General features: G+C 37.6%; 2 protein-coding genes across 2 annotated transcripts; one reads left to right on the forward strand and one right to left on the reverse strand.

Moving 5' to 3' along the window:
- Positions 1–5,827: 5,827 nt before the first annotated feature.
- Positions 5,828–7,365, reverse strand: LOC110860323 (vicilin-like seed storage protein At2g18540). The gene is made up of 3 exons (XM_022109368.1): positions 7,242–7,365; positions 6,575–7,086; positions 5,828–6,487 (listed from the first exon to the last, which is right to left on the reverse strand). Exons 1-3 carry the CDS (start codon positions 7,363–7,365, stop codon positions 5,828–5,830), a joined length of 1,296 nt encoding a protein of 431 aa, XP_021965060.1.
- A 1,216-nt stretch (positions 7,366–8,581) lies between these two features.
- On the forward strand, positions 8,582–9,187 carry LOC110860324 (vacuolar protein sorting-associated protein 4B). The gene is made up of 2 exons (XM_022109369.1): positions 8,582–8,726; positions 8,787–9,187. The coding sequence occupies exons 1-2, from the start codon at positions 8,582–8,584 to the stop codon at positions 9,185–9,187; spliced, it is 546 nt and encodes a 181-aa protein (XP_021965061.1).
- The last annotated feature ends 7,490 nt before the right edge of the window (positions 9,188–16,677 follow it).

Raw genomic sequence — 16,677 nt, forward strand, 5'->3', positions numbered from 1 at the left:
TGTATGTAGACGGGTGAATCGGAAAGGATTAGTACTCTAAAAATAAATATATTTCGTTAAGTGGTTCGAAAGAATGGCGTGTTCGTCGACCGCAAAAATGTGTGTTTTTAATAAACACCCCATACAAAAGGTTTTATGAACCGAACCACTTTGTGAGGATTAGTGACTAAAATAGTCATATTTTTTAACATAAAATTCATACAGGGTTCCAAGCACAGCTTTTCAAATGAAGCCAAAAATTAGGAATCATGTGATGTTTATATTTTAACCCGTTCAATGGCCCTTTGACACAAAATATTGGGGGAGGGCAAGGGCATGCCTTGTTTACGTGGAGGAAAAAACGAGGGAAAATTAACTCGAAAATTGAACTTTGCCACCAATATTTTTCTTCAAGGGGGTCATTCAACGGAAAGATAAGCTCTGTGTGATTCCTAATATTTGGCTTGATTTTTTGATATAGCTCGCTAGAAAATCCCGGTGTAGCTTGAAAAAAGTTTCCATTGTAAATGATACCCTCCTTAAAATTCACAAATTGTTACAGCTCATGCGCACTCAATCCGTGACCATGGTCTTGTCCCCAGCTCCTAATTCGGGTCCGTTCAACATACGTCTATAATCTTTCAAGCTGGGAAGCCTGGCTTGAGGGAAATTTCTGAAGTGTGGGGAAAATTAAAGTTAAACAATAAAAGTAAAAAAATAAAATAAAAAAATAAAAAAGAGGATGAGAAAGATAAAAACGAAATAAATTTTTTTGTCAATTTTGTTCCAATCTAAAGTGGAGAATAGAATTGATATGGTTTCCACTTAAAATTATTTTATTTTGCATGTGGGGAAATGTGTTACTGCAAAAAATTATATGTCAAGTTACTTTGCAATACTTTGCATGCAAGAAAATATTTGCTGGGGCAAATATTTCCATGCGAAGTAAATTATATGCAGGGAAATATTCCCATGCAAAGCAACTTTGCATGGAGGGAAATATTTCCCTGCAAATATTTCCATGGAAAGCAACTTTGCATGGAGGGAAATATTTCCCTGCAAATATTTCCATGCAAAGCAACTTTGCATGGATGGAAATATTTCCCTGCAAGTATTTTCATGCAAAGTAAATTATATGCAGGGCAATATTTTCATGCAAAGTCGACAACTTTGCATGCAGGGAAATATTTCCCTGCAAATATTTCCATGCAAAGCAACTTTGCATGGAGGGAAATATTTGCAGGGAAATATTTCCATGCAAAGCAACTTTGCATGGAGGGAAAGATTTCCTTGCAAGTATTCTCATGCAAAGTAAATTATATACAGGAAAATATTTCCATGTAGATATTCTTATTTGCTTTCGAAATGGGGAATACATATAACTTTGGGATATGCAAGTGCTACGCTAACTAATTGCAAGGAATGTTTACACTGGAATGTTCATAGCGAACGCCCGTGCACTATCAGATCCGATGACATTTGCGTCATCGGATCTTATGGGTATGCATAACGGATTCATATTATTTTCATCATCTTAGATAAAGCACCAACCTGAGTGAGCTAGGGAGGAGAACACGCTAACCTAATAATGACACAGCGTAGTGCCCACTGGATGTTTGGTAGTACTTACTGAAAAAATACCAAAACGTGAAGCGATATGATGGCACAGCCCAATCTGAGCATGCCACACCCCTTTGAAGGGATTCCTTAACGAAGTCTATCTGACCAAACTATCACTCGAAGTCAAATTTTTATAAATTTTAAATAGTTGTGGTCTCCGAGAGTTACTCTATCATTAAAGCAAAGTAAATATCTACAAACTAAAAATAAACTCTTCAGAATTGTAAATATTTTCGAATATTTCGTTCGCTTGAAAAAATTCAAAGCTTCTAAAGTCGGTATTGATGTCAGCTATTTAGGATAAAGGATATATTTAGTAAATTTCTAAGCATAACGAAAATCGACAAATTGAATTTTGGTAATAGCCATTGTCAACGAAATTAAATAAAGCTTTGGGCGCCCCTTCAAACAATTGTGGATAGCTCAAATTGGGTCACGGTATCAAACAGTTTTACATTTGTTAATTTCACACAAGACACCACCAAATATGTCATTATCAAGGTGGAGTGTTCTCCTGAGTACTTGCTAAGATTTCTGACTCATTCCATCACCCTTTCGCCATTTTCTTGTTCCTCAACCACAACTCCAGACTAGTTCCTCTCACACGATAGTATCAAGCTCCACTTGTGATACAATTTAATTTTTTACGGCATTTCTTTTAGATTTTCCTAAAAGCTTCTTTTAACTTCAGTGATGCAACGGATTTATCATGTGTCTCGTGGCGAGAAATCGCTACGAGCTAACGATTATTCTGAGGTGTTTTATTCCTTCAGGTAAACTTTTAATACATAATAAATTAGTTGATAGTATAACTATGGACTAATTGATTGATAAATTGATTGTGTAATAAATTAAATTCTTTATCTGTAAATTTGTTCATATCTAGAATGATGTACGAAGGCACGGAAAATCTGGCCCTCAAATCTCTCTCCTTTTTCGGCCCCGAGTTGGAGCCGTGGGAAGAGGCCATGTACGAAATTAATATAGAATTGGTGGAGACCTACCGGGGTCAGAACACGACCCTGGCCACGTACCTGCCACCTCAGCAACATGAGGTGGTTGCGTGGTATAATGAACCTATGTTAATTGACCTCGGAGAAATTGCACTGCCGGCCAAAACATGGGTGGACATAAGGTTTCAATTAAATGTAAGTCTAAAAAATCAGGATAAATTTATATGAATATATATCTTAATATATTTTATGAATATATACCCCATGACAAATAAAAATTCGAACTTGTCGCTTTTCTTCTATTGTCAGGGACCTCCCACTTACACCTTAGATGGGATTGACAAAAACAAACTGGAACTCAAAGCCAATGAAGTCGGGGGAGAAAGCACTTTCCAGATTTATACACTTCCCAGCTCGGGGAATTTAAGCAGCCTCACATTCATAACTAGTGAGAAAAAAGTCCGAGACTTTATCCCCGAACCGATTCCCGACGTTCCCTTCATCTGGAAATTGATTGGATGCGTCGAGTGAATCATACTTCACAACGAAATAATTAAATTACTTTTTATATTACTTTCTGAAATATTTCATGAACTAATAATTTGTGTGGAAAAATATTTTTAAAATTATAATGCTTACAATGATTTGGTTTTGTTTAAAACAACTGTTTCAAGTTAATGACGAAGTTTAAGTACCTTCTGGTCTAGAATGCAAGAGTAATAAATATATACATAATGTTTGTTATTATTATCATGGGCGGATATTAATGACTTAAATCACTCAAAGTACTTATGTAATGTGCACTCAAAAATCTCAAAAATATGCAAATCTAAAATTATCTTACATTTAATTATTTTCCAAAGCCTGAAATTCTCTACAACATTTATTTATTTAATTGTTTATTTACCGCATTTTCAAGACATTGCAAATACATACGAGTATATAAGTATTTTAATTTTCATTCGATGACTTGTAATTTTTAGAGCATTTTAATTTATGAATGACAGGTTTTAGTGCACACGATATGGTGTGATATGAAAAGTTATAAATGTATATATGCATATCCGTCGTCCTGAATATTACCATTTTAGCCGTCCATCAGTTTTATTAAACTTGTCAACCGTCTTGGACACATGGAAAGATTTCAACTTGTCCTGTCTGTCGGAACGCCTGAAAAAGTGCCACTCTTTGCCCTTGAAGTGATTATCCAATGCATTTGCCAGCAATTTATTGCACTGGGTCCCCGTTGGAGGTCCATTCCAATGTATTGACAGCTCCTGTTTAAATGTCTCATGATTCAGCATCCCACGATTCTCCTTAGGCTTCTTCGCCACGCTCCCCATGCCCTCAACAACTGCTTCTGACGAGGTCCTAGCTATTGCTGCTGCAGCTAAATGAGCAACATCCGCAGCATGATTTTTTACTTCTTCATCGTGTAACACTGAATGGTACCACCCATTTTCTTTATCATGCTGCGGGGCTTCATTAGTCATTCTGTCAATGAAATAGATATATTGTTCATTTAGTTCTTCCTGAGTAACATCTTCTCTTAAATATCCTGCTGCTTTCGCTAGCTCCGCATGAGACTTAAGCTGTGGAGGAATGTATCCATCAGGGCGATGCATTATAGTTTCTCGAGAAAACACTTCTTTTAATTCGTCGAATACGGGGGGTTTGTTTTTACTGTATCTTTGCTCGATGCATTCAGCCATAGCTTTCACAAATTTCGCTCCCTCTTTCTCTACTTTTGTAGCAGTTTGGTCAAAAGTAGGAGGTTCTTCGCTTTGCTCGGATGATACATGTCTGGTGGGGTGTGCGGTGTGCTGAGCTGCAAGTAACGGCTTCCCTTGGTACTCATTTTTGGCTAAAATTTCCAATTTTGCTTTATGGTAGCTAGGAAAGTCATCGGTATTTCCACTTTCCAAATCAGCGGCTTTCTGTTTGAGATTTTTAATTCCTTTCTCCATTGTGGCGTCAACTTGCTAGGGAAATAGCTTTGGATCCTGAATTGTTTTGGAAATCTCCCCAACCTTCTCGTAAACATCTTGTGTAATTGTAAGCTTTGAAACAAACTCTGTGTTGTTTATCCTATCTGCCAAAGGATTCCGAGTTTTGTTCAGATGATTGTACAGTCCGGGTAAATTATGGTTGAAGTTATTTAAAATCCTTCCTTCGTAGGCGAACCTGGTGTCGCTGAACGCATTTATAGCGCGAGGTTCTTTATTTTCATTTTGCATTTCAATAGACAATTCCATATACGATTTGCCGCATCTCACGCCCTTCTGCACCTCCGTAACTATTTTCTCCACGGATTTTGGAAACTTTCCCTCTTCTCTTTTCTTCATATCTTTATCACCAAGTTCGACTAAGTGTGCCGGGTCCCATGTAAAAGTAGTCCACTTCTCCACCGCATCCAGTTTTCCATTTGCTGTGTCCAGCGCTGACGTAATGTTTCTAAGTTGTTGGGCGTTTTGGTGTTTTTTCTGCTCCAATTCATTTATTTCAGTTTCGTTCATATCATTTAAACGTTGCTCTTCTAATTTGAGGCGTTGCTCCATAATTTCGGCCTCAACTTTCTCTTTTTCTAAAGTTGTTCTCTTTTCATGCATGTCTTGGTGTACTGTCGAATTAAGGTGTCGTGGGACATTGTCGTGGTGGAAAGCTCCATCATAACTACCTCCCACCAGACGGGTTTTTAGGTCCTCCTCCTTGACAAATTCCTTTAAGCCATCCATTTGCTGTTTTGCTAATCCTGCTCCAGTGTGGTCAGTGACGACACTCGCGTCAATGACAGCAGTTATCATTTTCCCTTGGATTGGGAGTGTGACGCCGGTAATTAAATACGTGTTTCTGGAGTATGTAACCTTATCAGATACGACAGATATGAGGAGGAGGGATCCCGGTGGCTGCTAATGGTTCATTCATTGTCTCACGCAACTTATTGGTAATTTCTTTATACAGAGATGCAGTGAAATTCCTCGCAAATGCCACACTGTGATTTAGGTCCCCTACGTTGATCCCATCTGCGGCTTTATTCGCAATGGCTTCTTCGTAACTCTCCTGACTCTGCTGTGACCTTATTGCGTGATATGCTGACCTTGCACAGCACATGGAAGCCCTCCTTTCTTCTGCAGTGGCCGGAACGAAGTCTTCATATTTACTCTCCATTTGTTTTGCATGATTTGATTTATGGGATGAGGATTCTTCGTGTGCGAGAATTCTCCCTTTCAAGTTTGAGAATTCTTTTGATATTTTTTCCCCTTTCTTAAAGTTGGTCATTTCATTTCCCCTTTTTTTCCTAACGTAAATCGGCTTGGGGCTGAGGTTTGCCCCGCAACAGCGATGTCATCTTTTGGATCTGGGAGACAAGTGGAACAATATAAGCCGTCGGGTTCGTTCATGTCCTTGGCTGTCTCACTCGCATATTGCGATTTGATGTGAGGAAGATGGTTGCATAATTCTTCCTGGCTCCTGGCATACTTAGCCAGCTTTTTGTCATCTTCGTACTTTTCAGCAGCTTGTCTCCACTCCGTCGTCTCAGTAACTTTCGAGACGGTATCGCTTGATTTCGTTTGCGTCCCTGCTACCTTTCGTCCAGGCCCTGGAGCACTTTCATGGCGGTTTTCCTTGATAAGTTCTTCAAAGTGCTGTTTGAGCTGCTGAAATTTGCTATCCATATATGCTTTATTTAAAGCATCGTCTTCTTCTCCAACAGCCTGTTTCTTTCTTGGTGGTGACCGTGGAGATGTATGGGTCCTTCGTTGTTCATTATCGTATGACATAGCTCCATCGTGTCCCTCATAATTTTTCTCGATTACTGAAGTTGGTGGAGTGAGGTCTGTAGGGTGATCCATCATCTCCCTACTTCTCTTATCACGATGAGAAGGCGTAATACTTTCGCCGCCAGAGGTAGAGCTTGACGGTCGCATCTGGGCCTGCAAAACAATCATTAAAGGTGGCGAATATCTAACTAGCTACATATTACGTATTAGCACAGAAAATACGACGCTTTACCGTGGAACTCGCTTCTTCTCCAACTCGAGCTTTCTCTTCTTCCTGCTTTTTCTCCGCCGCCACTCGAGCTTTTCTTCTTCCTTTTTCTCCGCCGCGAGTCGAGCTTTCTCTTCCTCCTGCCTCTTCTCCGCAGCCAGTCGAGCTTTCTCTTCTTCCTGCTTTTTCTCCGCCGCCACTCGAGCTTTCTCTTCTTCTTCCTTTTTCTCCGCCGCGAGTCGAGCTTTCTCTTCCTCCTGCCTTTTCTCGGCCGCCAGTCGAGCTTTCTCTTCTTCCTGCCTCTTCTCCGCAGCCAGTCGAGCTTTCTCTTCTTCCTGCCTTTTCTCCGCCACCAATCGAGCTTCCTCTTCATCATGCTTTACCTCCGCAGCCAGTCGAGCTTTCTCTTCTTCCTGCTTTTTTCCTCTGCCAGTCGAGCTTTCTCTTCTTCCTGCTTTTTCTCCTCTGCTAATTTTTTCTTTGCATCTTGTTCCTGCTTTTCTAAGAGTTGTTTTTTTTCTTTTGCACGCTGAGAAGCAGCAGCCTGACCAAAATAATAAGAAAAATGTCACAACACGTCATGAAAATTCTATTTCCCTAAATTTCCCAGGAAATAAAATTTTGAATAAAGGAAATGAAAAAAATAATTTACCTCGTTTATAAACATTGTGTTTATTGTCCGTTGTCCCTGAGGTTTACATAGGTGTCCACGAGCAGCTGCGTGTTCATGTGGTTTATCGTGCCGAACTTCCATTCCGCAGTTCTCCTCCCCACATTTTTCAAATCTTTTGGATAGATAAGGACTTTGTTGTTTTTTCTGCATTTTTGCAGGCGATGAAATTAGCAGAAAGTTGTAGAGATTTTGTGGAATAATATTTTATTTAACTTGATCTTGACTTGATCATGGATCAGTTAAACAAGACGAATGATGATATGTAATCAACGAGTCATTGAATATGATGCAGAAATATGACTTATGAAATAGCAGAGCTGAGCGTATGTATGTATGCATAATATGTGGCGTACAAAGAAGGAGAAAGCATCAAATTACAAGATTAGTTTAATGGGCAAATCTTACAGAAATCCGCGTCCTATATCTCTACTAGCATTGAAGAAAAGTACTATTTGCATGCAAAGTAGTGAATGAGTATTACATCCCATAATCTAAATATGCATATATGCATGAATAATCCCCGACTTCGTTATGGAACCCTCCTCCAGATATTTCCATTCCGCAGATGTGAATGGATAAGGACTGGGTTATTTCTGCCCTTTTCTGTACAAAAATTGGAAGAAGATGTTTAGATTTTGGGGAATTTTATATTATTTTACTTAACCCTTGGTGTTAAGTATACTAGCTAAACAAGCCGTATGATGGTTGAGCGAGTCATTGCATATGAAGCAGAAATACAACCAGATATAAATACGTACATATGTATGTGCATTAAACTGTATAAAGAGGGGAAAGCATCACATTACAAGATTAGTTTCACACAATCTTATCCACGTCAACCCATCATGTGTCGTATCATATCGCGATCCTCATCCTTGAGTGAGATATACTTCAACCAGACGGCGGATATATATGTATTTTTATTCAGATCGTACTAAAGCTTGTATACTAATATTCCCTATATAAGTAAGAATTATTTCACAAGTTTAAAGAGCTTTGAATATTTTAAAATTATAATGTATTCAATCAAAATACTTTTTTTAATTTAAAACTTTGGTTTTCTGAAAATTACCAGCTATTGAATGAAAACTGGAGTATAATGATGACATTCAAAATTCGCTTTCAATATTATTGAATTTTGAATATGCTAGGAAATAAAATAAATTTATGTAATAAGAAATTTCAATGGAAGAATGTTTATGCGTACATTACTTACCCACATTTTTTTACAGGAATTAAATACATACATAACCGTCCCATGATTAGTGCATGCAAACTAGTGAATGAGTATTTCATCCCATAATCCACACATCCTTCTCTCGCTTTGCTAAGGAAAGTTATGCCGAGTTATTTCTCGAGTTTTAAAATGGAACAATTCAAAGACGACTATTTTGTTGGAGAAGCTTTAAATTATTGTAATATGGCTGCCGACACAAGTACCACAGGAGATAATATAAATCTGCTGTGGAAGTATTTTTATTTAAACGAAGCGGGAGGATATGTGCACAGTTGTAAGTTAATATTATTTATACTGCAATGAAGTAGTAGTTTTAAATTTATTTTGTCTTTAGTCTTGCAAGAGCATCCTAATTTAAAGGAAGCAATTGATGCTGAAATGCAGCCCTTATTCGACGAACTTAGTGTCATAACTGCTCAACTTCAGAAGATGAATATAACGAAGGATGATCCATCTCGCAAAGGGAGTCCTGCGGACATGACCCCGGCTAATAAGCAGCCTTGCGAAGACAAAGATGGTACTGAGAATTTAAAGAAAGAATTTCGGAAAAAAATATTGCCACCACATTCCATGCAAAACGGTGTTAAATGGGATGATATCGTTGGACAAGAAGGAGTAAAAAAAATTATAGGTACGAAACTAGTGCGACCGATAAAATACCCAGACCTTTTTCCTCTATCGAAAACGATGGACCGCAACATTCTGTTTTTCGGGGCCCCAGGAACTGGTCAGTGAATGCATATAAATGAAAAGTATTGTGCGTGTAATTATCAATATTAATCAATACGTATAATTATCAATTATACGTACGTATATTCATACAATTATTCAATAAATAGTGAATATTATTTTATTCCATACTAAATATATTACACATTATTACAAATAGGTAAGTCTCATATGTACATATTTTCTTTTTGACCTTACCAGGAAAGACAACGTTTGGAAAAGCCATGGCCAACTAGTTGGGATTTCATTTCCTCTCCATCACAAGCTCGGATATCGTGAGCAAGTGGGTTGGAGTGGCTGGGCAAAAGTTGCAAGCTATCTTTGAGGTCGCCAGAGAAAATCAACCCTGTATCCTGTTTTTCGATGAAATGGAAAGTTTGTTTAAAACCAGGACAGAAGAGGGGGGTTCAAACAGCGCTGAAATAATGGCAGGATTCCTCACTCAAACGGAAGGGGTAGATGTGGACAACACGGGATTAATTTGGATTGGAGCGACCAATCTGCCATGGATAATAGACTCTGCCGTTGAAAGAAGATTTGGTAGCAAGCTATATATTACTTTGCCAGATCATCAGACAAGATGCGAAATGATTCGCACTGGTCTTTGCAAGCTGCGTCGGAATGCTAGGAAGTTGGCAAATACATACAGAATCCAGCAATATATTTAATTACACTCTTAATAATCCAGTAAAGTCAGGCAGGTAATGATTTCTCGATAATAAATTTGGTAGCAATATTTTACCATGTCGTAAAAATTCGCTACTATCATGGTAAAACTTTATTACAAAGTAATTACCACACGGTACAACTTATCATTACCACTTTGGTAGAATCATATACTTGTGCTTTTCCGTAATGTTTACTACCAGATTATCTACAGTGTACATACATACATTTTCTACTTTACTAATAATTCCAAATATTTCAAACTCTATTACCTTTTAGAAATTTAAGCATACGTAAATAATATACCACGGCCATTTCGAAATGCCCACCTAAATACCTTCAAACGTTCTTGGGCCTTGCTTTAGCTACTAATTCCTGTAGGAATTAATTAGTTCTTCTAAGCAATAATTAATTAATACGTGACTTGCCTTTAATTTATTTACTACCGCATTGCAGCAACACACATAATCTTTACTATGTTGGTAACAAGCACAGGGTAATACGAACTATGCAAGTATCGAGTAATATGCGCTTACAAACTCTGGTGCCCTCCTGGTAATGCACGCTGGTAATAAAAATCGGAAAATGAACTATTCATAATATGTATCTGACTTAGGGAAATATTTGAGCATATGTAGGTATACATATTTATAACTGTTTAAGCCACACTGAGATACGTACATTTCATTTATTTACAGTACAGTTCAAGTGATTTTATACATATGCAAATAGTGACCTGTAATACATAATCCATATATGTAAATTTCCATGGGATTTCACATTTAATTCCAATATCGACGCAGCTGCGGTTTCAACAGATTTCTTCTTATTACATTCTGACATTCAAATTGAAGTTTGAAGTAACGTCCTTACATATTTCTTGCCCCCTTTCTGCTAACAGGGGTTCGATTGGTAAAAAACAAATTCACCAGGGCAGTGGGAAATATTGGAAAGAAAGCCAATTTTACCACCCACCTAAAATATGTTGGTTGGAAATGGGAAGAATGGTGGACACGGGAAAATTTTGGTTTGGGTGAATCCGAAACCACAACTTCAAAACTTAACATCTCTAAAATTTGAATTGTAGGAAAACAATAAATCTTGCATTGCAAACTGTCACAAAAAATCCAATTTTGCTCGAACTTTATTAAAGTTTACATTTTTGTCATCCCAGATCCTTGTGTGATCATATCTAGTAGCAGTTTCAACTTTTTTCTTAAATTCTTTAAATTTTCGAATAATTCATGAACAGTCGAATATCCTAAAATTTTGGAAATTTTAAAAGGTTGAGTATCTACTGGATATGATCACGCAAGTATCTGGGATCAGAAAAATGTAAATTTTATGAAAATCCGAGCAAAATTAGATTTTTGGTGACAGTTGAAGTACGTGAAAACAGGGCTTTTATCGTATTTTTTACACCTTTTAGGGGGTGTGGCGGGAGCAAATGGGGTCATTGCATCAAACCACTTCAGGGTCTTCGGAGGAGAGCCCCTCTACATGCCCCTCTCAGATCTTGATGCCTTTTGCATATGTAGTAGCCCCAGGCGAATGTATGATAACCCTAAAGTGGTTTGATGCCATGGCCACATTTGCGCCCGCCACACCCCCTCAAAGGCTTGAAAACCATAAAAATTGGCAACTTTAAAAATCCGCCAAAAATCCAATTTTGGTCGGATTTTGGTAAAATTTACATTTTTGTGATCCTAGATACTTGTGTGATCATATCCAGCAGCATTTTCCACTTTTTTGAAATTTTGAATTTTTTTGAATAATTCATTAGCAGTGGAATGTCCGAAAATTTTGAAAATTTAAAAAATGTTGAGCTTGCTACTGGATATGATCACACAAGTATCTGGGATCACAGAAATGCAAATTTTATCAAAATCCGACCTAAATTGGATTTTTGGTAAAAGTTAAGCACCATGAAAACAGGGCATTTTTAGTGTTTTTCACATCTTTGAGGGGGTGTGGCAGGCGCAAATGTGGCCATGGCATCAAATCACGCTAGGGTTATCCTACATTCGCCTAGGGCTATCAAATATCCAAAGGGCGTTGAGATCTGAGAGGGGCATGTAGAGGGTCTCTCCTCCTTAGTAGACTCATAGAGTACTGCAACACATGCAAAGGGTATCCAGATCTGAAGATGAGATGTAGAGGGTCTCTCCTCCTCAGTACAAACCACACACATGCAAACCTTGCTCGTTGCAAACCATACTCATTATGGGTAAAACAAAAGCGTAAAGAGAATTGCTGAACTTCAAATAATCAAAGAATCAAAATACTTTATATAAATATTTTGGATTTCATGAATTAATTTGTATATAATATATGAAACTTTTCATACATACATACCTACAGCACCAGGGCATAAATTTAAACCCACTCATATGCTGCGCGCCCCGATCGCTCAAGCTTATCAGTAGATTTTATTCTGCCATCGGGTTTAGGTGTATGTTGTACAGAATTTAACTGGCTTTCCAACGGTACTACATTTGGTTATGAAAAAGCTAACGGGTATGCGTAATTAATCATACTAGGAAAAAACACACAAAAATTAGTTGCAAAAGTTTAAACCCGCTTCTTATTAAAAATTACTTCATAACGAAGGGGGGTTAAGGCAAGGGTTTAGCAATTATTTACATTCATCCTAGGTACTCTACTTGCAGAAAAAGCTAAGAAATGGGAAAAAATCGGGAGTTGACCATTGTGATAACAAATTATTGTAAATCTCCGCGAGCGAGACCTGGGGCACATAAAAATTAGTGCTATTACCAAATTTAACAAAAATTCAATTAAAACAATGATTAGGAAATAGAACAATATAGCTACTGTACCAAATAAGCCTAAATCGGGACAGTTAACAGTCAAATCTAAGCGAATTGAGTTAAATATTGCTTCAAAGGAAATCCAAAATCGTGGGATGGCACTACAAAATTTGACCTCCGACAGCAAGGGTCATTGTGAGATCCAAATTAGCGCATGAATTGTAAAGAGGAGACCCCATGGACCAAGTCCCAAGCGACGACGAGTTCGAAAAAAATGTGCCTACCTGTGAAAAGCTTAACCCGAAGCCTGAAATGGGCTAATGAGCATTCTGGATAAACCACCCAAAACTGGATCAAGGTATCATGGTCGGAAAAAATAAAACTTGGTATTTTGGTGAATAAAGGGGTGAATTTTGTTCGGGGGAGACCTGGGTAAGGTCTTAAACAGCAATGACTTGTACGCAACGTGCAATACATTCATTTTCCAGGTTCAAGACATTTCAGAATGCTCATTGGCCCATTTCAGGCTTCGGGTTAAGCTTTTCACAGGTAGGCACATTTTTTTTTCGAGCTCATCATCGCCTGAGATTTTGTCCATTGGGTCTCCCCTTCACAATTAATGGGCTAATTTGGATCTCACAATGCCCCTTGCTGTCGGAGGTCAAATTTTTTAGTGCCATCCCACGATTTTGGATTGCCTTTGGAACAATATTTCAGTCTGTTCGCTTAGATTTGACTGTTGGGCGTCCCGATTTAGGATTACTCAGTACAGTAGCTATATTTTTCTATTTCCTAATCATTGTTTTAATTGAACTTTTGTTAAATTTGGTAATATCACTAATTTTTGTGTCCTAGGTCTCGCTCGCGGAGATTTACAATAATTTGTTATCACAATGGTCAACTCCCGATTTTTTCCCATTTCTTAGCTTTTTCTGCAAGTAGAGTACCTAGGATGAATGTAAATAATTGCTAAACCCTTGCCTTAACCCCCCTTCGTTATGAAGTAATTTTTAATAAGAAGCGGGTTTAAACTTTTGCAACTAATTTTTGTGTGTTTTTTCCTAGTATGATTAATTACGCATACCCGTTAGCTTTTTCATAACCAAATGTAGTACCGTTGGAAAGCCAGTTAAATTCTGTACAACATACACCTAAACCCGATGGCAGAATAAAATCTACTGATAAGCTTGAGCGATCGGGGCGCGCAGCATATGAGTGGGTTTAAATTTATGCCCTGGTGCTGTACATACATATGAAACTTTTCGTAAACTTTTTATCTGCGAAAAATTTACAGCATCAGTGAAGAGGTTAGAGGATGTAAATTTATTCGTGCTTGCCAAAAAGTTTTATGACGTGTCAAGAATGATATATTTTTTAGTGATCCAAGTTGTTTGTTTTAAATTTCCTGCAAAAATCATTTGAAATGAATTATGTCTTCAAAATTTACGAAGAAGAAACGCGAAGAAACGCGTGTCGTCCCCGAGAAGATATTTAAACCAGGAATCTTATTTCTTCATCACCATTTTGGAACGGAATGGATTGACGAAGGTATACTTAAAACGATGGGGTTCATCGCAATTAAAAAGTGGAATCCTGCCTACATGTTTCAGCATACTTCTGATCCATTACTCCCGCAGGATTTTAGATTCTTCCCTTATCACAATGTAGGCACAACAAAGCTGTTTCTATTCAACCTCAACCCAGCCAACAATTCGGCCAAAATTCTTTGAAAGAATTCTGTACGAACAGGTCGAAATTACACCGAGCTCGAAAGCTGTCAGAATTCTTGAAGAATTCGATGCGATTTCACTACGAATTCGCACCGAAAAATCTTCAACGAATTTAGGCCGAAAGATGACTAAAATTCGGTACGATTTCTTTGTGATTTCACTCCGAATTCTCAAAGGAAAATCTTGATCGAATTTAGACAGAAGGATAGCCCGAATTCGCCACGATTTCTTGGAGATTTCGGTAATCTCAATTGTATTGTACGAATTCTTAAGCAATTCTAGCTAAGGCGGCAGTTTGTTCTTGGAAGTGGCCATGAGCCCACGCAATTTATTACTGCTCTCCCTCAGACAAAAACGGAGGATTTTAAAGAACAACATTAATTTGGAAAGTTATCTGAATAATAAATCCTCCCTCCAACAACAACCTGTGATAACCAACGACGTAAGAAGCAAAGAACAACACGAATCTACACCTCATAATCACAAACTACAACTCGAATCAGTAAGTGAAATTATAAGTACTGCAGATAGTGATTTACTAAATTATGTGCCAGCGCAAAATAATTACTTAGAAAAGTTTGACATTGGGGAATTTTCACCTTTAATTGACGAAAGCAACAGTTCTGATAGTGACTGCATAGATTTATTGGAGGACAGCATTGACCTTAGAATAAAACTTCAGAAATGGGGAACTGGACATAACGTGACTCACTCAGCTATTTCCGACCTCCTTGAAATATTAAAAACTCATCAATGTTTCTCAGACTTGCCATCAGAAGCAAGAACATTACTTCAAACGCCCACTACTACCGTTATTCGACAAGTTGAGCCTGGACAATACTGCCATTTAGGACTTGCAGCCGGAATTATAAAAGTTTTAAACAAATCAAATTCATGCCCCGAGACAGTTGTTGTTCACATTAATATTGACGGCATTCCCATTCACAAAAGTACAAATAAACAGCTTTGGCCCATTCTTGGAAGTGTGAAAAACGTTAGTGATGTGTTTGTAATTGGAATTTACGAAGGTTGCAGCAAGCCAAACGACTTGAATAATTATCTTCGCGATTTTGTGGAAGAATCTCTCGAACTAATTAGTAATGGAATTATTTACAATAGCCATAAAATCAATTTTCAAATAGAAGCATTTATTTGTGACGCCCCTGCTCGTGCGTTTATTACAAGCATTAAAAATCATACCGGTTATTATGGTTGTGGAAAGTGCATAGTTAAGGGTAAATATATTGACAACCGGGTGGTTAGGTTAAAAACGGATGCCGAATTAAGAACAAATGACACTTTTAGAGGACGGGTGCAAGAAAAACATCATAATGGAATTAGTGACTTAGAAAAGCTTCCCCTCGACATGGTAGAAAGTTTTCCCTATGAATACATGCATTTGATTTGCTTAGGAGTTACAAAAAAGTTGGTAAAACTGTGGACAAGTGGAAAAGTTAAAGTATTTCGTCTAGGGCCGAAAGTGATTTTAAAAATATCAAAAAAACTCGTAAAAGTTGGCAAGTGTTTACCTGTAGAGTTCACCCGGAAACAAAGACCACTTTCAGAAATTGACAGGTGGAAAGCAACTGAATTACGTACATTTCTTCTTTATACGGATCCCTTGGCTTTGAAGAAACATTTACCAGAACAACATTACCAATTATTTTTGTGTCTCAACTTTGCAATCCGAATTTTGGCTTCACCAAAACAAAAAGAGCAACTTATTACTTATGCTGATTCTCTATTACATTATTTTGTTAGCCAATTTAAAATATTGTATGGAAAAGTGAATATTTCGTACAACATTCATGGACTAATACATTTGGCAACAGATGTCCGTCGACTTGGTGGATTAGACACATTTAGTGCCTTCAAGTATGAAAATAAACTTGGTGAAATTAAGAGATTAATTCGAAAATCATCTGGTTCTTTGGCTCAAGTTCACAGGCGGTTAATTGAAAAAGATTCTGTAGTGCAGGGGCCTTTTGTGAACAAAGTAGAAGTTCCAGTACTGTCAGAAATCCAATCTGACGGAAGTTATAGTGCTGTGAAATATAAAAACTTATGTTCATAACGGTACATTTTGTTTCGCTAACCGACAATTTGCAGTCGCGCAAAAGTTCTTAGAAAAAACCGGAGAGGTGACGGTAGTCTGTCGAAAATTGTGTGGCTTTGAAAGTGCGTTTACCTACCCTTGTGATTCTTCACTTATCTAAACAATTAATGTAGATTTGTCAAAATTGTCAAGTGAAATACAAATCCCTATCTCCGAGATTAATTACAAGTGTGTTGTTTTAAACGAATCCAATTTAAAAACTGTTGTGTTCCCTTT

Source organism: Folsomia candida, unplaced genomic scaffold, assembly GCF_002217175.1.
Source record: "Folsomia candida strain VU population unplaced genomic scaffold, ASM221717v1 Fcan01_Sc031, whole genome shotgun sequence".
In the NCBI taxonomy this organism is placed as follows: domain Eukaryota; kingdom Metazoa; phylum Arthropoda; class Collembola; order Entomobryomorpha; family Isotomidae; genus Folsomia; species Folsomia candida.

Coding starts and splice junctions, on each gene's coding strand:
- LOC110860324 (XM_022109369.1), top strand. CDS start 8,582: ATGGAACAATTCAAAGACGACTATTTTGTTGGAGAAGCTTTAAATTAT. Junction 8,727..8,786: donor GGGAGGATATGTGCACAGTT/GTAAGTTAATAT, acceptor TTTTGTCTTTAG/TCTTGCAAGAGCATCCTAAT.
- LOC110860323 (XM_022109368.1), bottom strand. CDS start 7,365: ATGCAGAAAAAACAACAAAGTCCTTATCTATCCAAAAGATTTGAAAAA. Junction 7,087..7,241: donor AGCTGCTCGTGGACACCTAT/GTAAACCTCAGG, acceptor TATTTTGGTCAG/GCTGCTGCTTCTCAGCGTGC. Junction 6,488..6,574: donor TCGAGTTGGAGAAGAAGCGA/GTTCCACGGTAA, acceptor ATTGTTTTGCAG/GCCCAGATGCGACCGTCAAG.